The sequence below is a fragment of the Sporobolomyces koalae genome, assembly GCF_050403365.1.
Source record: "Sporobolomyces koalae JCM15063 DNA, S_koalae_JCM15063T_v1_ctg1, whole genome shotgun sequence".
NCBI classification, from domain to species: Eukaryota; Fungi; Basidiomycota; class Microbotryomycetes; order Sporidiobolales; family Sporidiobolaceae; genus Sporobolomyces; species Sporobolomyces koalae.
In genome coordinates, this window is record NW_027481770.1 from 707,928 (window position 1) to 730,263 (window position 22,336).

At 56.8% G+C, this 22,336-nt stretch overlaps 11 protein-coding genes across 11 annotated transcripts; 5 read left to right on the top strand and 6 right to left on the bottom strand.

The window, feature by feature from the left end:
* Positions 1–46: 46 nt before the first annotated feature.
* JCM15063_003420 (uncharacterized protein) lies at positions 47–1,838 on the bottom strand (the record flags this gene model as incomplete). Its single annotated transcript, XM_076675341.1, has 6 exons — positions 47–659; positions 750–1,201; positions 1,273–1,308; positions 1,390–1,601; positions 1,672–1,729; positions 1,800–1,838. 6 exons carry the CDS (start codon positions 1,836–1,838, stop codon positions 47–49), a joined length of 1,410 nt encoding a protein of 469 aa, XP_076537425.1.
* Positions 1,839–2,075: 237 nt separating this feature from the next.
* On the bottom strand, positions 2,076–3,121 carry RSM25 (mitochondrial 37S ribosomal protein mS23 RSM25; the record flags this gene model as incomplete). The annotated part of the gene is made up of 2 exons (XM_076675342.1): positions 2,076–2,520; positions 2,598–3,121. The coding sequence occupies 2 exons, from the start codon at positions 3,119–3,121 to the stop codon at positions 2,076–2,078; spliced, it is 969 nt and encodes a 322-aa protein (XP_076537426.1).
* Positions 3,122–3,281: 160 nt separating this feature from the next.
* Positions 3,282–4,117, top strand: EMP24 (Emp24p; the record flags this gene model as incomplete). Its single annotated transcript, XM_076675343.1, has 4 exons — positions 3,282–3,407; positions 3,512–3,854; positions 3,923–4,044; positions 4,115–4,117. 4 exons carry the CDS (start codon positions 3,282–3,284, stop codon positions 4,115–4,117), a joined length of 594 nt encoding a protein of 197 aa, XP_076537427.1.
* Positions 4,118–4,574: 457 nt separating this feature from the next.
* On the bottom strand, positions 4,575–6,688 carry JCM15063_003423 (uncharacterized protein; the record flags this gene model as incomplete). The annotated part of the gene is made up of 9 exons (XM_076675344.1): positions 4,575–4,847; positions 4,912–4,934; positions 5,012–5,078; positions 5,144–5,218; positions 5,282–5,327; positions 5,398–5,997; positions 6,063–6,281; positions 6,342–6,493; positions 6,560–6,688. The coding sequence occupies 9 exons, from the start codon at positions 6,686–6,688 to the stop codon at positions 4,575–4,577; spliced, it is 1,584 nt and encodes a 527-aa protein (XP_076537428.1).
* A 373-nt stretch (positions 6,689–7,061) lies between these two features.
* On the bottom strand, positions 7,062–9,620 carry JCM15063_003424 (uncharacterized protein; the record flags this gene model as incomplete). Its single annotated transcript, XM_076675345.1, has 4 exons — positions 7,062–7,975; positions 8,042–9,085; positions 9,161–9,518; positions 9,603–9,620. 4 exons carry the CDS (start codon positions 9,618–9,620, stop codon positions 7,062–7,064), a joined length of 2,334 nt encoding a protein of 777 aa, XP_076537429.1.
* A 355-nt stretch (positions 9,621–9,975) lies between these two features.
* Positions 9,976–11,864, top strand: MET2 (homoserine O-acetyltransferase; the record flags this gene model as incomplete). The annotated part of the gene is made up of 5 exons (XM_076675346.1): positions 9,976–10,153; positions 10,201–10,366; positions 10,448–10,507; positions 10,578–10,757; positions 10,841–11,864. 5 exons carry the CDS (start codon positions 9,976–9,978, stop codon positions 11,862–11,864), a joined length of 1,608 nt encoding a protein of 535 aa, XP_076537430.1.
* Positions 11,865–12,198: 334 nt separating this feature from the next.
* On the top strand, positions 12,199–14,609 carry JCM15063_003426 (uncharacterized protein; the record flags this gene model as incomplete). Its single annotated transcript, XM_076675347.1, has 9 exons — positions 12,199–12,242; positions 12,302–12,487; positions 12,579–12,738; positions 12,844–12,937; positions 13,008–13,384; positions 13,451–13,641; positions 13,715–13,912; positions 13,987–14,098; positions 14,160–14,609. 9 exons carry the CDS (start codon positions 12,199–12,201, stop codon positions 14,607–14,609), a joined length of 1,812 nt encoding a protein of 603 aa, XP_076537431.1.
* An 89-nt stretch (positions 14,610–14,698) lies between these two features.
* On the bottom strand, positions 14,699–15,531 carry JCM15063_003427 (GNAT family N-acetyltransferase; the record flags this gene model as incomplete). Its single annotated transcript, XM_076675348.1, has 5 exons — positions 14,699–14,770; positions 14,846–14,881; positions 14,964–15,174; positions 15,259–15,339; positions 15,413–15,531. The coding sequence occupies 5 exons, from the start codon at positions 15,529–15,531 to the stop codon at positions 14,699–14,701; spliced, it is 519 nt and encodes a 172-aa protein (XP_076537432.1).
* Positions 15,532–16,787: 1,256 nt separating this feature from the next.
* Positions 16,788–18,673, bottom strand: RPF1 (rRNA-binding ribosome biosynthesis protein RPF1; the record flags this gene model as incomplete). Its single annotated transcript, XM_076675349.1, has 5 exons — positions 16,788–16,826; positions 16,903–17,799; positions 17,868–17,950; positions 18,009–18,437; positions 18,520–18,673. 5 exons carry the CDS (start codon positions 18,671–18,673, stop codon positions 16,788–16,790), a joined length of 1,602 nt encoding a protein of 533 aa, XP_076537433.1.
* A 124-nt stretch (positions 18,674–18,797) lies between these two features.
* On the top strand, positions 18,798–19,969 carry MGM101 (Mgm101p; the record flags this gene model as incomplete). The annotated part of the gene is made up of 5 exons (XM_076675350.1): positions 18,798–19,269; positions 19,347–19,494; positions 19,564–19,692; positions 19,764–19,841; positions 19,909–19,969. 5 exons carry the CDS (start codon positions 18,798–18,800, stop codon positions 19,967–19,969), a joined length of 888 nt encoding a protein of 295 aa, XP_076537434.1.
* A 558-nt stretch (positions 19,970–20,527) lies between these two features.
* On the top strand, positions 20,528–22,006 carry JCM15063_003430 (uncharacterized protein; the record flags this gene model as incomplete). Its single annotated transcript, XM_076675351.1, has 2 exons — positions 20,528–20,797; positions 20,885–22,006. 2 exons carry the CDS (start codon positions 20,528–20,530, stop codon positions 22,004–22,006), a joined length of 1,392 nt encoding a protein of 463 aa, XP_076537435.1.
* Between the last annotated feature and the right edge of the window lie 330 nt (positions 22,007–22,336).

The following is a 22,336-nucleotide window of genomic DNA, read 5'->3' on the forward strand; positions in this document are numbered from 1 at the left end:
CGAGCAGCTTGCATAGGCGAATGCTTGACGCAAAAATGGTAAAGTTCTAAAAGTCCTCAAAATCGTCCCAGCCGTCCACTTCCTTCGGTGCCGGTTCCGACTGTTTGCGAGCAGCCTCGGCAGCACGGGCAGCGGCAGCTTTCGGGGCCATGGTGTTCCAGTCGCCTTCAATTTGCGGGGGAGGAGGGGGCGAAGCGATCTTGGGCACGGTTGGCATCTCTCTGAACCCATCCTCTTCGCGGTCAACCTTGTCCCGATATACACCTCGCTGCTGCTGTGCAAATGATGAATCCGATTGCGCTGCCACGTTGGCGGGCTGCTGCGCAGATTCCGAGCCGAGTTGCGATTCGAAGAAATCGCCATCTCCCGGTTCTTGCCGACTTTGACCAGTCGGTGCCCATTCTTCCCCGACTCTGCCGTACCCTTCCCCAGCACCTCTTCCCGTCGCTCGATCGAGGTAGTGGGCGCCGAGGTCTCCGACATCTACCCCGAGGTCTCGTTTCAGGAATTGCGAACCCGATTCGAGTCCGGTCGACAAGACTTGTCCTCCGGTTCTCGCAGCGGAACCGATGGTCGACGTTGCGGTCGAGAGAAAGGTCGAGAACTGAGATTGCAAGTTGGGATCGTGGGCGCGTTCAAGTCCGGGTTGAATCACCGACCTGCATGTCGATACAAAACGAGACTTTCGTCAGAAACATGGACAAACCACGAGATGGGAGGAGGACGATCGTGGCTCGGGCAAGACTGACTCGTTGACCGTTTTGCCGACCGCGCCCAACGCGGCGCCAAGGAAACCCCACCCTTTACCCAACGCACGCACGGGGTCGTCTCTGAGGTCGTCGAGCCCAGGCAGTGCTCTCGAACTGAGCGGGTTGATATTGTCGTCGTTACGAGGTTGCGGCTGAGATCCGAACCCGGAATACCTCCCACCTTGACTCGGCGGCAGATCTGCCGACCGTTGAGCATTCGCGCTGCCCATCTTGGCAAAGTAGTTCTCGTTCTGCTGTTTCTGAGTCGAAGGGGCCCCCGAGGTAGGAGACGCCGAGTTGTACGAAGGGCGAGAACTCGAGGACAATGCCGAGTTTTGCGCGCGAGGCTTGCGCAAATTCGATGACGACGAGGTGGAATCGGAAGTCGTAGAGGATGAGGGCGCAGGTGTATCGCTCGGGATCCAGGGTCGATCCTCGGCGTCGGCGAGAAGCTGCATTCGAGAGAGAGAATGTACGATGAGGCGAGAATCACGGACGGGGGCGGTCAAGGGGGAGGTCTCACTTTGTCTCGGTACATGGCAGCCGTGTGAGAGTTGTACTGTGCGAGGCGGGAACAGCAGGGGTTCGAGGTGTCAGGGACAAGGGAAGAATCGCTCTTCCAAGGAGGGCGCGCGCGTACCTTGTCCTGCAAGTTGTCGCTCTTCCAGGCTTCTCCGTTGGCCTCGAAGAACTCTTTCGCCTTTTGGTTGCCGCCTTTGAGCATCCTGGTCATCTGAGGTTGGGTCCACTTGTCCATGGTGAGACTGCGGACGAAGGAGAGGTGCACTCCGAGACTGCGATGCGTGCCAGAACACGACAGACACAGCGTCGTGCCATACGACAGCGAGCACCCTGCAATCGCAATTTCACTGGTCAGGATCAACGCGTCATGGCAGCGTAGGCAAGGCGAGAGCCGACGCACATTGAGGAGATGGCAACCGGCATTCGGAGCAATGCTTGTTTTCCCCCTCCTTCATCCACTGTGTAGCGTGCATGTATGGTTCAGTCCCCCGTGCGTGGCACAATTCCAAGGAGAGCCCCGAGACTCACGTCGAGCAGGACCGCCTTCGTGTCGTATTCGGCCGTCATGCTGCCGGAACCGTCCCTGGACGTGGATCTAGCCGAATCGTGTGCAGACAGAGTGAGATCGAGGGCGTCTCCAGGAACGAGAGTCTGTCGCCGTGATTTCAGCGAGGTGAATGGTTCGGCTCGAGGTTGATTGATGGGCTCCGCGGCGGGCGCCCAATTATTTCACTCTCGCACTTGTCACAATCAAGAATGTCTCAACAAGTCTATAGGTTTTGCGGTGAATGATGCAACTGGTTTCTACGACGACGCGTTCGCTGCGGCACTACCCCGCTCAAACTGGTTCAGGTACTCGACTCCGCCCGTGAACACGGCCTCTCCCTGCACCGCGTTCGATCCTCCTAACTGAGCCGGCCTGCTCTCGACCGGTGCCCACGCAATTGGGGTCGTCGCAGCCGTGGGTTGAGCTGCCGGTTGCCCTCGGTTCGCTCCTCCGGATGCCGCGAACTCGTCCTGGATCTCCTTCGCACGGACCCATTCGTCCAACACTCGCTCCTCGACGAGGACCGACTTGTCAATCTCGCCAAAGAACACGGCCCCGTGAGACTGCGCTTGCAGGCGCGCCGAGAGTGTCGACGTCTCGAATTCCGACCGCAGCGTGCGGTACTGGGTCGTTCCAAGTGGGTACGCCGCTGCGAGCGACAAGTCATGACTCGTGTTCAGGTTCAGGATGAACGCAATGCAGCTGGTTTTTTCCAAGCGCACAAACCCGGTCAGTCCCATCTACCAGCGAGAAAAGGGGGAAAAACAAAAAACACGGACTCTTCGGGAGTCGGGTTCAGCGTCCTCTGACTCAGTGCGGTCCAATCTTTTCCCTCGGGACCCGACACGGACTGGATCCGATCCGACTCGACGAGGCTGATGGGGCGGTACGCCTCGAACGGGTGGTCGCGGTAGAACTTGGTGCGAATCTTGTCCTCGGGGAACACGATCGGTTCCGGTCGCGCATGTTTCGGATTGAACGGCTTTGGTGGCTTCCTGCGGGTCTGGCGGGTTGAGGCCCCCGTCGCGGTCGACCACGGCGAGTGGAGGAGTTGGTCGGGTTGAACCCGGAGGCCTTCGTTGAGAGCGGCTTTTGCTCGGCGCGACTCGATCGATGCACGCGCGGGTGACCGCGGGGCGAGATCGTGCTCGTCCCGCACGGGGAACGAGCGCACGAGCGAGGGCGGAGGAGGGTGAGCAGCGAGCGGGTAGAACGCAGGCGGAGGCGACTTGAGCAGCGCGCGCGACTTGAGGAACCGGTTGATCGTCGACGGGATCGCCTTGGCCGACTTGCGCGAGTTCATGGCGGGCACAAGATGATTCGAGCGAGAGCTGATCCGGGAGAGAATATTGATGGATTCGAAGTGAATCTCATCGCAAACCTGGGTTTCAGACACCCGACGCGGCTCTCGCTCCGACTTTCGAACGCGTGTGCGACTCTGTGCTCGTACCAGGACGAACGCGATGCGCCCCTCTGCTGTGTGGGCCGTGCTGCTTGCGAGTGTGCCGCTACTCGCGCGATGCCACACGATCGACCTCCAAGCCGGCACGAAGGAGTGCTTCTTTGAAGACCTGCATACGGAAGACAAGGTGTGTACACGCGACTTGGGCAACGGCAGTTCATCGATAGCGCGACGTCTGCACCCCCGCCGCACCGCTCGGCACTGACACGACTCTCCCCTCGGCTGCGGCAGATGACGGTCACGTACCAAGTCGCCGGTGGAGGACACCTCGATATCGATTTCACCATGACTGGACCCCCAAACGACCGCGTCATGAACTCGCAGCTGAAGAAGGACACGGGCACGTACTCGTTCACGGCCGACGCCGACGGTCGCTACACGTACTGCTTCTCGAACGAGATGTCGACCGTCACGGGCAAGACCGTCAGCTTCAACGTGCACGGCGTCATGTACGTCGAGGACGATGGGCACACCGCCCCGATCGAGAAGGAAATTCGCGCTCTCAGCGCCGCACTCGAGGACGTCAAGGACGAACAGGAGTACATTGTCGTGCGCGAACGCCTGCATCGTGACAGTAAGTTCTCGCGATTCCTCTCTTCTCCCGAGCTCTCGTCCGCACAAGACTGAATTGCTGCATCTCAGCTGCCGAGTCGACCAACGACCGGGTCAAGTACTGGTCCATCTTGCAAACAATCATGCTCGCCGCCGTGTGTGGATGGCAGATCTTTTACCTGAAACGATTCTTCGAAGTCAAGCGCGTTGTGGTGAGTTCCCTCTCCCGTTGTGTAAACCAAACTCGTCCTGATTTCATTTCCTTTTTATACTCGTCTCCAGTGATTGCGCGTGTTCTCCCTGTCTCCCATCTCTCTATTTTGTATGTCTCTTTCGCATACTGTTGCCTCTCTGCTCCATCATCTCTTCACTGTCAAATCCGCTCCTCAATCGTCGTTCTTTTTTTCGCCATGAATCCGCCTATGAACCCTCCCAAACCTGATACCCCCTCTCCTTCCGCTCTCACCCATTTTCCGCTTGTGCCGATGACGAAACAAAAACCCGCGGTCTCTCTGACGTGCTGGAATACCCCAAAGTGATACCCTTGCCTATACTCGACCGTCTCTCGCTCTCGATATCTAGACGCTGGGCAAAGAGTCTAAGCAAACTGGAACTTCGATTGACAAAACAACAAGAGAACGGAACAATGTGCAGTAGGGCAAAGCGAATAACAATAGCTGACATGCCGCATGTTGGGCATCTATGTACAAAACTTCGAGAGCAGATTCACGTTCAGAGCTGCTCACTTGCTCTTGACTCCTTCTTTCTTCGAGAACCATTTCCTGTGGGTCAATCCGAGGTAACTGCGGAAGCACAGTGTCGCGAAATCGTCTTCGGCGAGTTCTTCTGGGTACCCCGCTCCGAGCGAGTACGCCGCCGCGAGTCCCGAAATGATCGCAACTTCGTGCGCGTTGACGAGCGTCCACGCTCCTGCGTAGTGCGTGTGGCTCGACTTGGAGTGAAGGAACGAGACCCATGGCACGACGAACAGGTAGTGAGTCCAAGAATGCATCAACTGGAGAGATGAGAGTACTGTCAGCATGTTGCGCGCACTTTAAAAAAGGTGTAGAGCGATTTACCTGATGCCACCAGTCGACACGGACTATTGCCAGCAGGAAGCGAGATAGTGGTCAATCATCGCGCTAAACAGCTTAGCAACCTCGAGGAGTAGCCACTCACTGATCTTGTCCGGATTGATCTCGTCCTTGGACCAGTACTTCTCGTGCTTCGTGTTGAGGAAGATACTCTGTGTCACGTACCTAGGCGTAAGCTCGATGAAAGCGGAAAACGCTGCGATTCTCAAACACGAACCTGGAAAACGTGGTTCTTGAACTCGGGGTTCTGCTCTTTCAGTTGAGCTTGGAAGTTGCTGCAGTCAAAGGACATCTGCGACAAAGACACCCTGATCAGTATCGGAGCTGCAAATTGATTGACAAGAGGGACACTCACCTCGAGTTTCCGAGAGTCACCAGGGTTTTGCTTGATATAGTACATCCTGTGATGAGTATAGTGATTGAGCTGCCTGACTCTTCTCGAGGAGCAGGGGTTAATGAACGAGAGCGTACGGGTTGAACTTGGACTTGGCACGGTTGATGCGCTCCGACTCGTCACGATCTCCGAGCTTGTTGACCGCCAAGTCGGGGGTGTAGTGGTTCTCGTACCACTTCTCCATGTACTCGATGTCGTTGTGCGTGACAGTGACGTCGTCGGACCACTTGGTGTTGCCCAACACTTTCTTCTCGATCCATCGTGCTTGCTTGCCAAGGAGTTTCTTGGCCGTATCGGCGAGGATGCAGAAGATGATTTCGTCGTAGTGCTCCTCAACTTCGGGGATATCCTGATCGCGGTTGTTCTGGTTGTGACCGTCGGGCTCGGGTCGACGCGCTCGGGTCGTCAACCTGACCCCGTGCTTCGACGAGCGCTCGAGAATCGCCGTCACTTCCGTGTTGAGGCGAACATTGACTCCTCGCGATTCGAGATCCTTCTGCCACTTGCGGTAGAAGTCGCCCGTGTCGGGGAAGACGACCATGGGTGGGAGATTGCTCGAAAGCGACTTGTCGTCCACTGGGTACCACATACCGTATGTCGGCGAGGTGTACAGTCGCTCGAGCATGACCGAGGGCAAGTCGGGAGTTGCATTTCCCGTGCCTAAGAACAGGGCGAGACTGGAGGGAGAGGCAATGTGAGCGTCAAATTTCGGTGCGCGCATGAGGATACGAGGGAAGCGCACCTAGGATAGATCATCCTTTCGATGAATTCGTTCGAGAAGAAGAACATCTTGAGACTGATCTTGATGGGAATCAATGCGAAGAAGACTTCGAGGTTACGCATCACGCGCACGGCCCACTTGAATCGCTTGATCTCTTTGGCGTGCTTGTCGACAAGTTGAGTCGGAAACGAGTTGGTCCAGAAGTACTCCCCCTTGCCGAACGAAACTTCAAGCTCGACCCTGCAGGAGAAACGTTTCAAACTCGATTCCTGTTATGAGAAGGAGGACGAGCGGGCGTACGGTTCGGCTTGCACGCCCTGCTTCGAGAACATGTGGAATGTATGGTGATAGATGTGCGAGCCACCTTGGACTCCCTGATTCAGGAAAGGTGCTCCATATCGCTTCTCATCGATCGGGATCGAGAATGCTTGTCCTCCACAGTAACCAGTAGCCTGTCGACGCACACCCTCATCAGTACAACCTTTCGCGGAGGTTGACCCCAGGAACCTAGGGCTTACTTCGACGACCGTAACATCGAACAGGTCCTTCTTGAGACTGAGTTGATCGGCCGCAGCCATTCCGGCTGAACCCGCACCGATCACCAATACGCGCTTGCGTTTCTGTTGCTGCTTGTTGCTGGTCGACATGGCGTGTCGTTGGCTTGATAAAGGGAGAAAGAAGAAAGCGAAATGATAGCGATCGACGGATTCCGAGATGTCAAGAAAGGTTCACAGAATCGCGCGTCATGACGTATGGCAGAGATCGCGCGATGGCCCGGGTCGCCTACCTCATGCTGGCAGAGGCGAATTACAGTATGAAAGCCAGTCCGTACTGTAATCAGTACAAAGTGCATCCCGAACATGCGCAACCGGGCTCTAGTGAGCAAAATAAACGTGAGACCTGTCGCAATCGCGGTCCGAGCGACCTCAGGAAAGCTTCACTTGCGCGTTGCAGTAATTTTAGAGAACGCAAACCATCGAGAATGAGCCTATCCAAGAAGCTGCTTGTGCGCGGGTACCTTCAGGCTTCGCTGAGCAGAGCCTCGACCATTGTTCCCTCTTCTCGAATTTCGTCCTGTGTTTGTTCCGATCCTTCCTGCTTGGCTCGAGCCACAATCGCTCCAATCAGCTGTGCACAATACAGCATATTGAGCTGCATCCCCTTGAGCGTCGGTACAAGGTCATTGGGCGAAGTGGATACCACGGACAGGTTGGCAGTCTCGAACAAGCTCTCTCGCAAGGTGCCCAGCGCGGTTCGGATCGCGTCGTCGGCATCGATCGGACGTGCAGCTTGGTTAGGCATGAGAGATACCAGCTCGGATGGCGTAGCTGCTATCGAGGTCGGTCCTGGCGACAGGGGCCCAATAGGCTTTAGCGTGAATGGTCGAGGTTGAAATGAGTCCTTGCGCAACGAGCTCGGAGACCCGGCTCCGACAGGGGTTGGCGGCTGACCTGAGTCGGTGCTCACCCTCTCTTGGAGCTGTGACGGAATTCTCGCGTCGTCTCGAGGGGCCTGGCGAGCTTGTGTCGACGAATACGTTGTGAGAACCTCAAGCTCTGTATCCGACGGCGATGATCTCGCGGCCGGTTCGGCAGGTGTCAAGGGAGGTGTCGAATACAGCTCATAGGGCGTCGTCGGGGTTGTGCTGCTGTCGCCAGCCGGTAGGAGAGAAGAGAACGGGAAGGACGAATGGCGCGTTACAGCGTTAACTGCATTGACTGTCGTTCGCAAGGGGTCGCTCGAAATCTGCGAATCGACGAAAGTCGGCGAAGTTGGGCTCGAACGCGGCTGTGGCAGCGATACCGGAGATGGAGGCTGGGTTGCATTGTCTCTGGCAGCCGAGACGAGGGGCGTTGGCTTTCGACGGGCCGGCGTTGCGATTCTTGACGGGGTCCTAGATGGTAGCCTTTTCGTCAGGACAAGAGCGGAACAATCTGCCATGGAAGTTATCACTCACAGCAGCGGCGCTGGCGGCATAAGCTTCGAGCCGTGTCGCTCACCCTCGGCGATATTGATCAGAGACCTCATCCTTGTCAAGCTTCCCAGCCGGTGTAGCTCGGGAGAACGTCCGCCAGACTCGCGCTGGTCGATCTCAACAAACTCGTAGACCCCGAGCGCCGGTGCCAACTTGGCTTCATCCGATGAACTTCTTGGCGGTTCCTGTGCGGCGGCGGTTCTCGAACTGGAACCAAACATTCCTCGCACCAAAGACTCATCAACCTGGATTGTCTCCTTGTTCTGAGGATCGTACACTGAATCTTCCGAAGCGAGTGTTTGAGCAGTTGAAGGGCGTTGCAACTTCCGTGAAACATTGAAACGAGGGATGCCGCTCGATGTTTGCGGTCTCTTTGGAAGCGTGTGAGTGTTGTTTGAAGGTCCCAGACTTGCCCTTCGGGCGCCAAGTCTGACCATCGCGGCTTTGACGATTGACTGACCCGAGCTGGCGCCATCGATGGAAGCGGACGACTGCGTATGAAGTGATCCGCTCGCGCCTGAGGAGGCGACTGTGTCGGCGAGGCTTAGGGTAGAATTCGACTTGTCGAAGGGACTTTGACTCGAGCTCAAGTAGCTAGCAAGCTCACGAGTGCCCGGAGGTTTGGCGAGTGCACCTTGAGGTGTCAGGCGTCGAGTTGGAGGGGGCACGTTCGAATTGATCAGGCTTTCAAAGTCGTCTTCCTGTGAAACGGTTGGGCGAGCTTTCGAATCCATGGATCGTGCCGTGAGGTCGACGGAACCTTGCAAGTCTTCTCGACTGCGAGTATTGCCGCTAGATTTTCTCAAGGTAAAGTGGCTCGTTTTGGAGCGAATATTGCTGAGAAGATTGCTTGCGGAACGGCTCGAGCGCAGAACTGACTGATCTTGCCTCGACGCACCGGAACCTCCACGCGACAGTGTTGAGAATCCGGCGCTGATGCTAGGATCGGTGGTCGACGAGCTGAACTTTTTCAGCAGCTTGCCCGGCATCGTCGTGCTCTTGACCGGAATTGAAACAGGCACGGGTTCGGTCTCGACCAGCCAGGAGGGTGGCTCAGAGTTGAGCATGTCTGTCAGAGAGGAGAGAGACGATCACGAGTCAGCGCAACGGTCGCTTGTGCAGACACCAGAGCGTCGCGACCAACCGAGCAAGCTCTCTTTCGGACGATGTTTCCTGGTAACGGGACCGTAGCCAAAGTCGTTCAACTCGTCTTCAAAGTCGTCATCGGTGTCTCCACCTGTGTCATCTCCCCTCGCTTTGCTCACGCCCTCTCGTCCCAGCAGCTTGGATCGTCCGAGGTCTGCGCTGTACGGCTCGCGCGCACTGCTCAAGTCTCGACTTCTGAGGGCCAGGCTGTCTGTAAAAGGTGTTGCTGGTGTAGCGGGAGATGCCGAAGAGGCGTAGGATGAGGGACTATGCAATGGAGTCGCATTTGAGACTGGCGACTGAGGGGACTGGCGGATGCGTGTCGACCTCTCTACAGCAGTTGATGGCGTCGAGGGCTGCCGGTCGGACGCAAGGAGCGAGAGTAAGTATGGACTGCGATGCGAGGACAGCAAAGGCGGGATGCCGTTCAAAAAACTCACGAGCAGGTTGGGATGCATCTCGACGAGCAACCAGTTCGTATGGTCGAGGGCAAGCAGAGGGAACAGAAGCAGACCATCGAAAGCAAAGGGTGCCAGCACAGGAGAAAGGGAATGGAAGGGGCTCGTGGGTCCAGCTCGCCACGCGATTGTCCTGCTACGCACAGATGCCCCTCTCTCGACTGAGCTTCACGCAAATCCAATGTGAGTTGCTTGTCGCAAGTAACGAGCGCTCCCAGGCGATCGGGTGTGGGAGGTGACAGCCGCGGATTCTGCACCTATCTATAGAGGCGAAAGCAATTGAGAAGGTCGCATTCGTAAACTTTAGCAGCGCCTGTGCAGAGCAGAGAGCAGCGGGAAGCAGCCGTGAGACGCGATGTACTGCAGTGACCCCATGTCAAAAGCGCATCTTGACGAGGAGGGAAGTAGCCGGACCGACCTTTCCGACGATTGCAACATCGACGGCGGCGCCTCAAAAGTTCCGAAAGACGATTTTGACTCGTCCAACTCGACGCAACTATGGCGACCCGCGCCCCGACAGGCAAGTCACCGCTGTAGGCTGCTCCTGTAGCGCGAGCTGACTGTCCTTTTTGGCGTACAGTGACGGTCTTTGGACCCGATAGCGTCCCACCTGCCGCCAATAACCGCTTCTCGCGCCTGATCCCGTCTCAGAGCGTAGCGGTCGTGTCGGAATTCGAGCTCGAGAGTGGTGTGCTCCTCAAGGATGTCTCTGTAGGGTTCCGTACCTGGGGCAAACTCAACGCCAAGTTCGTGTCATCTCGTCTCTCTGTCGAGCTCTCGCACTCCTGAACCACTATCTCACACACCGCTCGACTCGTGTCATACAGCAAAGATAATGTTATGGTCATCTGTCACGCATTGACTGGCAGCAGTGACGTCGAAGACTGGTGTGTTCCCGTGTCCTGCTCCACATCCTGTTTCGGTCGGCTCGCTCACGCTGCCGCGAGCGTGCAACAGGTGGGGACCACTACTCGGTAGCACACGCTCGTTCGATCCGACTCGCTACTTCATCTTCTGTGCAAACGTGATGGGCTCGCCGTACGGAACCTCGTCCCCGGTCACCCAGAACCAGACTCGAGACGACGGCAAATGGTGGGGACCAGAATTCCCCAAGACCATGGTCAGGGACGATGTCCGGTGAGCTACAACCTGCACGAGATCAACGGTCGGGGTTCGCTCGCATAGCTGACCCTTGACCTGAATCCGCTCGAGGCGCTCAGACTCCACAAGACGATCCTCGACCACCTCGGCGTCAACACGGTCGCTGCAGTCATCGGTGGCTCTATGGGTGGCATGGCCGTTCTCGAATGGCCGCTCACGACTCCTCAAGGTTACGTGCGCAACATCTGCCCGATTGCAACTTCAGCGCGGCACTCGGCATGGGGCATCTCGTGGGGTGAAGCTCAGCGACAGAGTATCTATTCGGACCCGGATTACGAATCGGGATGGTACGATGCCGACGGCGAGGGCCCCAAGCGAGGATTGTCGGCCGCGAGGATGGCCGCGTTGCTCACGTACCGCTCGCGGGATTCGTTCGAGAGCCGATTCGGACGCAAAGAGGTGGATTCTGATAGTGAAGGACGGGCAAAACCCAAGGCAGCAGCGTTGCCGCGAGGGAAGATGACGGACGCGCACGGTACCCCGAGAACGATGGCCGAACGGGCCGAAGCGTTCCACAACGATGGTCATCGACCTTCCTCGCGCGCCGTGTCTCCTCCACCGAGTTCTTCTACATCCGCACTGCCGCTCGCCTCGAACGGCGAGCCGCTTCCTCCCCCATCTCCGCCCCCCATTTTCAGCGCCCAGTCGTACCTCCGGTACCAAGGCGACAAATTTGTCTCTCGCTTCGACGCGAACTGCTACATTCACCTGACCCGCAAGATGGACTCGCACGACGTTGGGCGCGATCGACCACTGTCTCCACCTCCGCTCTCGCTCATCCCGGCGGGCGCTCTCGTGATTGCCATTTCAACAGATGGATTGTTCACCCTGACGGAGCAACGGGAACTCGCTGCGTCGATGCGAGACGCCGAGCTCGTCGTGATCGACTCGCCGGACGGTCACGACGGTTTCCTGCTCGAGTTTGAACAGATCAACAACCACGTCCTGCGGTTCCTGCACGCGCGGTTGCCCGGAATCTATGAGGGCGAACCGCTCGTCGAGGAGCAAACCGCTGGAGACGGCTTCGAGCCCGCCAAGGCGAGCTTGTTTGGAGAAGCCGAGGGAGATGTCACAGCGTGGTAGAGAGATGGAGTAATTCGTTTGTCGCACATAGAAAAAATGCAGGCTCATCGCGAGTGGCATCTCCACCTGTTGCCACGAGGATTTTCGAATCGCGAGAGCATCTTATTGATGAGCAGGTACCGTGCGCGATTGCGAGCGAGACAGAAAATTTTGTGAATCGTCACTGATGGCCCGGTCAAGTCGCGTGCGTATTTGGCGCCAATTTCTCTCGATCGCCTATTCGCCTGCTTGCTGCTTCCACTCATCTACCACAACGACGTGGCTACTGTGCACCCGCAGAGCCTTGTCATTCTCTGTCACTACCTCGATACAACGACGTCATCTGCTTTCGACGATGGCGAGGAAGATCACTCTCACGCTTCATCGTGGCGATCTCCGGTAAGCTTCACAGCAGCGAGCACTATCTCACCTGCGTACTGAATCGTGTGTCTACCCAGGATCCACGACAACGTGCTTTTCTCGACCGCTCACGACCCGAAATCTGATGCAACTCACGTTCTTCCGATTTACGTCTTCGATGAACGCTTCTTGGAACTCTCTGGCTTCCCAGGCTACAAGCGCGAAGGACCTCCCGCCAAGACGCGCGTGTGCGGCTTCTGGAGGACGTCCGAGTTTCGAGCACAGTGAGTGACGCCAGTTCCAGCGATCCTGCATCGCATCTCCATCGACCGAGGTAGCGGAACGATTGCTCATGTTAATCGCGTATGTGTCAAGGTTCATCGCCGAAGGAGTGTACGACTTGAAGCAGAACTTGCGGTCGCACAAGTCGGACCTTCTCGTGCGCTGGGGCAAGCTCGAGAAGGTTGTCGAAGCTGTGATCAAGCAGCTCAAGGACAACGGTGATCAAGTACAGGATGTCCTGTTCCAGAAAGAGGCAAGTCTGGGCTTCTGGAACATTCGAACGCTGCAGCCACATCCGATGCTTGACCTGCTCTGTAGGATCACCTTTGGCTGACTCCCGCCTTCACTCGTTCAATAGTTCTACTCGGAAGAAATCGTCATCGAGCGCAAACTTGAAGAGGTCACCTCTGCGCAAGGCGTCAAACTCAAGCTCTACGACCAGGCTCCTCTCGGTGGGTCATTCAGCCAAGAAACTTTTTCTTCCTTCGAAGGCCAGAGCTGACAATGTCTCCAAGTATCCAGTGCACGTCGACGACCTTCCCTTCCCCGTCTCAAAGACCCCCGACGTCTTCACTCCGTTCCGGAAACGTGTTGAAGGACTGCCACAAGTCGGTCGAGACCCGCTTCCGACGCCGAAGCAATTCAAGCCGTTCCCTACCCTGTCCTCAGGCTCATACACTGGCTACGGAGAGAAGTTTGACGATACCGTCGATCCGAAGGAGGTCATTGCCCACCTTGTCGAACCGCTAAAGGCTGCCGGCAACATTGTCGACACGACCGTCAAACCCGAACTCGCCAAGCACACGGCGTTCCCGTACCATGGAGGAGAGACGAGCGCCATGGAACGTCTCGAATGGTACTTCCATCAGGGCGAGCACTCGCCCGTTGCGACGTACAAGGTGAGCTCGCTGGCCGGTGTACCGAACTTGACGTGATCCTGACGCTCGCGCACACTGTCCTTGTAGCAAACTCGCAATGGACTTCTCGGTCATGCGTTCAGCACCAAGTTGTCGCCTTTCCTCGCACACGGCATGGTCTCGCCCCGAACCGTCATGCAATACCTTAGCGATCACGAGGACCGTCATGGATCCACACAGAACACTTACTGGGTTCGATTCGAGATTCTGTGGCGAGACTACTTCTACTACACCTCGCGGTAAAAGCTACTGTTCCTTTTCAGGCGTTCTTCTGTTCCTAATCGCTGATGATCGTTCTGCCCTACTTGACAGCAAATTCGGTAACGCCATGTTTCACCTAGGTGGACTCGAGCAGATCACGGATCCGAAGCGGTCGGCCGCCAAGGGCAACTACTGGAAAGACTGGAATCCCGAAGAAGACGGACCTGACCATCCCGCCAGGAGATGGCTCGAGGGACGAACCGGAATTCCCTTCATCGACGCCAACATGGCAGAATTGAGGAACACTGGGTCCGTGCAGATGATTTGTGCCCGTCTTGTCCTGCTTGCTTTAGGCTAACTAACCCCTCTCGAAAAATTGACAGATACATGTCGAACCGAGGTCGTCAGAACGTTGCGTCGTTCTTGGCCAAAGATCTCGAGTATGATTGGCGCATCGGAGCCGAATTCTTCGAGTCCCAACTCATCGACCACGAGGTACGCTTGGAATCTCTCCCGTTGATCTAGCGGCACGTCTGACAAATGGATGCTATGATAGCCCTCGGCAAACTATGGTAACTGGACCTATGTCGCCGGAGTTGGAAACGATCCTCGCGCCGCGCGCCAGTTCAACTGCGTCAAGCAGTCGCGCGACTACCAGCCAGACGGCTCGTACGCCAAGACGTGGTTGCCCCAACTGTCGAAAGTTCCCGCCGAGAACATTCACGCACCATGGACGATGAGCAAGGCAGACTGGGACAAATACATTGATGATGGCGCGTATCCGAACAAGCCCGTCATGGAGCAACAGTCTTGGAGGCCTCACTACCACCGCAAGAAGGGACCGAACAAGATGGGAGTCGCGAATCGCAACGAACGTGTCAAGAACCCGGGACCGGGAGGGCCCAAGAAGAACGGGGGTCAAGCAAAGTCGGGAGAGCATCAGAATCAGCAGTCGCAACAGCATCAGCATCAACATCAGCAACACAAACAACAAGCTCAACACTGAAGTGTCTGAGTTACAGGGTTATTGAAAGTCGTATTCGTCCGCTCTATCGATCTAAGCATTTTGCAATCAAACCATGTAAATACCGCTCCTCATGACTGGCATCGGCTTGATTCGGCGTCGAGCTGTACCGTCCGAGTCATCTTGACATGATCCGCACCGTCCTGCGAGATACGCGAGCATCGTTTCAGATACTGGACAGGCGCCACGGGATAAAATGTGTTTGGAAAGGTACACACCTCGAGGAAAGGCTCGCCTTCTCGACTGTAGCCACTCTGCCGGAGCCGAACAACAATGTCAGCTCGAATCGCAATACCGAGCTTTTGAGGGATGACAATCCGATTTATCTAGACATACCTTTTCGTAGAATCCCTGCGCATATGCTTGAGCGTGAGCGATCGACAGGACATTGTCGTGACCTACAAGCGCTTGTCCGGCTTTCCCTTGACGTTTACGGAGATGGTCTTCGAGGACGTCAATCAGGACTCGACCCACTCCTTTCCCACGATAGCTCTGCACGACCGCTACGCGACCCATCTTGCCTGCGTTTTTTCCGGGAATCGGCCACCTTTTTTCCAACCACGTTTGAAGAAGATTAGGAGCACTGGTCGATTCTCGAGCGAGCAGAGCTAAGAACGTGAGACCGACTAACCATCGGATCGTACCGACGTCTCGGGTCGTACCGTCGGCGAGCGTGTCGACGAGTAGGAGATGATCGGAAGCTTCGTCCTTTCTGCAGCCAGATCCTCCTTCAGCATAATACTTAGATAGCAATGACAAATGAAGGAACATGATGCCGGACTCACTCATCCAATTCGTCTTCCATCGTGAATTTCTGCTCGTCGACAAACACTGCGATGCGGATAGCGAGGCATCGGTCGTACACCGAGTCGCCTTTCTCACCAAGGAGAGTCGAGTAGGTCATAAGGTTCGATGTGTTGAATCCAAGTGGGGAGCTTGCGAGGTGTTGGACAGAGGCGATGTTCAAGGCAACAAAGTGATAGCCCTTGGCGCAAAGTCTGTTGCAATGGGTGGTCGCAGGTAGCTATTTCGGTTGAGCGGGAACGAAGGGAAGGTCCATCGCATGCGGGTCGACGCTGCGGCCCGAGGAAAACCCTATCATAGCCGCCCCTTTTTTGCACAAGTCCAAGGTTTGCTAGTCTGACCGAGCAGAGAACCTGTCACATGTATGCACAGCTATTCGAGAATTTCCCAGAGCGAGTCGAGCGAGAAGCGGCAAAGGACCACCAATTCAACGATCCACACATCGCGAGCGAATCCCTAGCCCTCCCGTCCGAGTCCCGCGCCTCTACGTGATCCTTCAAAGATGCTTGACGCCCTCGTTAACCGACCCAACACTATCCTGCAACAGCAGAAGCGGTTCCAGGTCAGTCCGCGTGAACCTGTTCCTCCCGTTTTCATCAATCGAATCGAGTCCCGCCTGCTCCGACCGTGACTCACTCCGTGCCTCTACCTTGGCTGTACCTGTGTAGGCCGACCATCGACCTGTGTACCAGAAGGTCCCCCGCGCGCGTCTCTACATGGGTAAGTCTCCTTCATCTCCTCGGCTCACGATCCCGTCGATTCGTGGTCCCCCCCTCCCCTCGTCCCTGCGCTGAACGTGGTCGCTCACGGTCCTCTCTTCATGTTCTTACCACAGGTGCCTTCATGACCTTGTTCACCGTCGGAATCGCCGGTATCACCCAAGGTGTCTACAAGATGTCGCTCGTACGCCTTACAACCCCTCTCCTCTTTGTTCTACTTGGGACCCATACTGACCAGTGCCGGTGAATCTCTCCTGCGGTGTCACAGGGCAAGAAGAACTAAGGCGCACGAAAGCCATAATTCTCTTTCTTTGTGATCGGATTGGTAGAAGTTGGGTGTGTCAAGGAGAATGGAGTACAAACGTCATTCCCGATATCCCTCGGCGTTGTCAGATTTCGCCGGAAAGAGAGCAGACGATTTGAGAGCGCGAGTGTCTTGGACAAGCCATTCGTCAACGAGCCAAATCTATGACTCGCGAGCGCAGCTTCGGGTGGAAGCTGTCGCTCTCTCTCGCAAAGGAAAATACAATGCGATTGCGGCACAGGAGGTGAGAGATACAAAAGCCTGACACCGATACAACACACTCGAGAACCGAGTAAAAACGCGACCCGAATATCGGGCGGCAAGGGAGAAGACCTAGAGGAAGAACTTTCTCCTCGAGACTTGCATTTTCGCCTGGAAGAAAATGGTAAGCATGGATCAGCATCGAGAGCAGGGCGAGTCGTCTCCAGAGAGGGAGTTTGCGACTCACGTCCCAGTTCCATTCTCTCCTCTTTGCCGCGTCTCGCACTCCGCCCTCTCCCCTTCCAGCATGCCACGTCTTGCCCACAGTGCTCAGCGCACTCGCCAACTCGGGATTCTTCTTCTTGCCATTCGCGTTTGGCAAGGGCACGGGTTCGGGTTCCGGCGAGACCGAAGGCGAAGGTGAAGGGCGGTACAGCGGGTGCGAAGGTTTCGAACGACGTTTGCGCTTCTTGGGGTTCGGGTTCTCGGGATCTGTCGGTTCAGACGTCGCCGTGGGAGCGCTAGGGGGAACGGCTGAAGGAAAGTTGGGTTGACCTGTTCGGTCCGACTGATCCAGTCCGAGTTCCCGTTTCGCTTCCTCCTCGGCTTTGCGATCCTCGTCGTCCTGCGCACTCTCGTGATCGCCATCAATGTTGAGTTCGTCGTCCGGTCCTTGTCCATCGTTCGATCCAAACTCTTGCGCTGCTTCACCCGTCTCGCGTTCCTGCTTCTCGCGCAAGTCTCGCTCGTCCCCAGTCTCGCCCAGCGGTCCCCTTCGGATCCATCTCATCTTGATCGTGAACTGAGGTCCGATCTCTTGGAATCGAGTCTTGATCGTGTCGTCGATCTCCTCGTCCGGGTTGACTTCGGTCATGCGTTCGACATCGCTGCGACCATTCTTCGTCTTGCCCAATCGGTGCGACTTGAGCGCAAACATGTACCGGTACCGACGAATGAAGACAAAATCTCGCGAGTTTTGCGCGAGGACGACTTGACGACCTACGAACCCTTGACGCGAGAGCAGATCGGCCTGCGAAGGAGGGAGGAACATTTGGGACAGGAGCGTCGCGAGCGAGAGACCGAGCGGTGTCTGGAAGTGATTCAACACGAGCTCGGGAGGGTGGGAAGTCGGAGATGCGTGACCCTGTCAAGAGCGGCAGCATAATCTGTCAGCTGGCGGCACCTAACATTGATTCGGCACAAGGCTCTTACAGGGATATCCTTGCACAAGGTGATACCAGTCAGGCGGAAGTGCGCAGTCGGCCCATACGGCAATAGCGAGACCGTCAAGGAACCTGAATGTGAATACATCAGCGATCCTGGCCAAACAGGAGTAAAGTGGAGAGGACTCACTCGGTCTCGCGTGGTCCTCACCGACGACCATGATGCAACCATAACCTCGACCTCGTGCCCACCTTGCAACCCTGCCCATCTCGAACTTTGGGCTCCGGCGCGGGACGACATCCGCGCGTTTCTTGCCTCCGAACAGTGCTTGCAGGTCATCGAGGAACGTCTTGGTGAAGGGCGATGGAGGCTTTCCTGGCGAGGTCGTGATGAGGACTTTGGGCTCTGGGGCCGGCGCTACTGGAGCGCCGGACGAAGTCGAAGCCTGAGGTTGTTCAGGGGCAATCGGGAACAGGTTTGCAAGCGTGCCCATGTCGACCGTGACATCGCCCGTCTGCTCGTTGACAGTAACTGGAGCCGGTCGGGTCCTAGGGTCTGCGTATTCGCCATCCTCGTCGCCGAGCCATTCGCGAGTGTTTTCGATAGTTCGGGTGATGCCTAAAAGAGAACGAGGTCTCACGACATTCAGCTTTCACGCACTTACAGGCAAGACCAAGTACAGCATCTTGTAGATCCTTACCGCGTTCGACGGTCTCGCCTCGGGCTTCAGCTTCCTTCCTGGCGATCCTCTTCTTCAGCTTGGCTTGCTTTTGCTCCTTCTTGCGCTTCTGGTTCAGCTCGCCCCTGACGACCTTGTTCCTGATCTTTGAAATATCTTTTGCGGGGAGCGGCATGGCGTCTGGAGAGGCGGTGAGCGGCAAGAAGCGTGGTCGCGAGTTTTCCGAAACTTGATCAGTTTCAAGTTGACACTCCACCGCCTCGCGCGTTCACTTTGCTCGATCCACCGTCACTTGCACCATGCTCAACAGGACTGTCAGATCGGTCGTAGGCACAGTACAGCAGGCTCGGGCTGTCAGCTCGACTTCGAGCTCGCCACCTTTCCGACGACCTTACGTCCCTCGATCTCGCACGCCCGCTGCGTCTGCGAGCACCCCGACGAGCCCTGCATCGGCTCCTGCCGCGGTCAAGCCGACACCAGTCGCCCCTGCTCAAGCTGTCGGCACTAGCTTGAGTACAGCTGCCGCCGACGCCCCTACCTCTTCCTCCGCGATCGCGAGCGAGTCTACTACGCCAGACGCCTTGCCTTCAAATGACACGTTCGCATCTTATGCGCAAGCGTCGGCATCTCCATCTGAACCCAATCCGTCGCAACCCACCGAGATCGATTGGTCGACCAGCTTTCACGGCATGTCCTCGACCCCGTTCACCTCGACCCAAGCCGACATTCTCATGCGACCACTCGAAGCACACGAGGTTGAGATCAAACCCGGTTTGTTCCGAGCTTCCCCCCCTTAGGAGTGCAAAGCCGACAGTTTCGACTGACTCCTGGTTGGAACCGCGTTGCAGACGGTCTCTTGTACTTGCCCGAGATCCTGTATCGCAGGATCCTGAACAAGGCGTTCGGACCCGGAGGATGGGGCATGGTGCCACGAGGCGAGATGACAGTCATGAAGGGAATGGTCACGCGCGAATGGGGTCTGATCGCCGGCGGAAGGTGAGCAGCTCTTCCGGTGCGCCTGTCCACCCCGCGTCGTGCTGATGCCATGATCCACTCTCTGTACAGGCTCGTGAGTGTGGCGCGAGGCGAGCAGACGTTCTTTGACCCGAGTGGGATGCCCACCGCCACCGAAGGATGCAAGAGCAACGCGCTGATGAGGTGCTGCAAGGATCTCGGCATCGCGTCAGAGCTCTGGTGAGTCGGCATTCACGCGCTCATCGCCGCGTCTGCCGCAGCAATTGACCGTCTGGATTTCTCGTTGTCAGGGATCCCTCATTCATCCGCGCCTACAAAGCGAAACACTGCACAGAAGCCTGGACCGAACATGTCACGACGAAGCGAAAGTGAGTGAAAATGCTCTCCTTTCGGTTGCGTTTGCGAGTGGCTCACGCTGATATGACCGCGTTCTAGGCAAAAGCGCTGGCGCAAGAACGGCAACAAGTTCGACTACCCTTACACCGAAGCCCGGTAGTTGCCTCTTACATTTTGCTCTGCTCGTTGTATCGTCTTTCTCGTATGATAGTAGACCTGTTTACACCCTGTTGATCTGTATTCTAAGTACTCTGCTTGTCGCCCCTCGGATCCGCCCCGGTCGTGTTGCCGCCGTTCCACTACATAGTCTCTCGGATCGAATGAGCAGAACCTGATTGCGTTCCCGCCTGGGAAGCGCGGTACTGTACTCGAGCTTGTTTCTGGGAAAAATTGCGGCGGGCCGAGACAAGGCGAGCGATCGACGCGAAAGTGAAACACTGTCTCAGTACTTTGCGGACAAGCGAGGCAGCGAAATCGAATCAATCTCAGTCAGCTGCCATTACACAACCTCACCCGGCTCTGACTCGACGGGGCTACAAGACCAGTGTCAAACGGCAGCTCGAGATCTCGGACGCAACGAAAAAAGCCCGACAGTCGCGCACGCATCACCATTTGCAAACAGATCGCAAGCCGAACTTCGCTCATCGGAGACGACTCGGCCTCGAGCTCGCCAAATCTCTTTCGCCTACCTCTCTCGCTGAGCCAGTCGTTGGATGCCATGATCCGCCGTAGAGCTCAGCAGCAGCAACGCGCTCAACAGGACCCACAATGGAATCGCACGCCCGCTCTGATCATCGCGTTCTCATCCCTGTTGCTCTCGTCGGGACTCGCAACCACTCTCTATGTTGTCAATGCCGCCGTGCGGGATCAGCTCGACGGAGACCTCGACCAAGCTGCAGTCGTCGCATGGTGGACCGGCGACGCTGCGTTCAAGTGGGCCGTCATCTCAGCGACTGGCTCGCTCGCTGGAGTCATCGGCATCTTCACAGTACGTTTCTGTCCTCGTCTCGACCTCGGATCCCCTTCGGTCGCCTCGGTCCTGACTCGCTGCGTTGCTCTCTCCCTTCTACTGCAGCGCAACGCCGCAATGCATCGCATCTTTGCCGTTTCGACCTTCGCAGACCTCCTATTGACGTTCCTTCTTACGTTCACCTTGTCGCTCCTGACATTCACACCTTCTCTCGCACCGACGTTCGGCTCGCTCCTTTGCTCGTCGGTCCTCTTCTTCGATTACTCGCCTGCCGCGACCGGACCGATCCTGCGGGAACGCGAGTCGAGCTCGTGGGCTGCCGCGGGCGGGATCGACATCATGTCCTGGGGCGTCGAGGCGTGCGAAGAGTCGTGGCAGTCCGGCATGTACAAAGTCATCGCAGGCTGCGTCATTGCCGCGGGCCTCAGGATCTACGGAGTTTGGGTCAGCTGGGAGATGAACGCTGAACTCCGGGAACGCGAATATGCGGCTGTGGGCGACGCGTGGGTCGACGATGGGCCAGAGATGATCAGCGATCGAGACTCGGAGATGCAGCAGGTCACGAAAACTTCGCGAGGTCTCGAGGAAGCGCTCTCGTCAAAGCGTCGCACGCGGTCGTTCTCGTCCAGCTCGTCCGGACAACAAAGCCGATCAGAGGGATCGTGGGCCAGGAGGAGCAACACGCTGCCTTCGACTGGACTCCCTCCGCGGTACTCGGATCCAGCGCTCGCGAGGCCTCGATCGCAAAGTTCTTCCGCATCTACCTCGAGCAAACCGCGTCTCGTCCTGCTGCCGGTCTACGTCGATCGACACGGCAACCCGATAGGCTCCCCTTCAAACGCTCATCCTCCAGCTTATCAATCTCGCTCTTCGACGGTGTCTGCTTCTGCGTCGTTGCCTCCTCGCTCGCCAAGCCGCTCCAAGCAGTCTTCTTCTCGCTCCTCCCCTTCGCCTCCACCTCCTCCCAGCAATCGTCAGCGTACCTATCCCCACTCCCCGCGGAGTCGAGGTGCCTCGAGTCCGGCTCTGTCGCCAACCAAGTCGCCGTCGCCACCGCTGTATTGCGAGGAGCCGGTCTGCCTGTCGCCTACGGAGGCGACGACGACTGGATGTACGAGCAAGCCGCCTTCTCCCGCTTCGAACGAGCTCAACGGTCGCAGTCGTCGCGCTCGGCATCGGACCGATACGGACGGGAACCTTCTCGGACCGATCCCGGTGGTCGCTTGAGCCATTCGCAGATCCGCTTCTATGCCTAATCTTTTCTCTTGTATCTCGACACTTTATACCCCTTGCGAACCGCTCTCGGATTCTCGAGCATGCCGCATCATTATTTCTGCTTTACCCTTCTCTACATGTCCATACTGTCGTTCTCTCCTTTTTTCTCTTTTTCGTTACGTTCACGCCGTTCCATTGTAGCTCGACTAGATAGTGACTGTACTTTGCAAAACGTCAGGCACTTTACACTTTCGAACGGTCTCGGATTCGGAGACGTGAGACCGATTACACATTTCGACCGGCGATCAGACGCCGAGAAAGTCTTGGGCTTCTACACCTGCA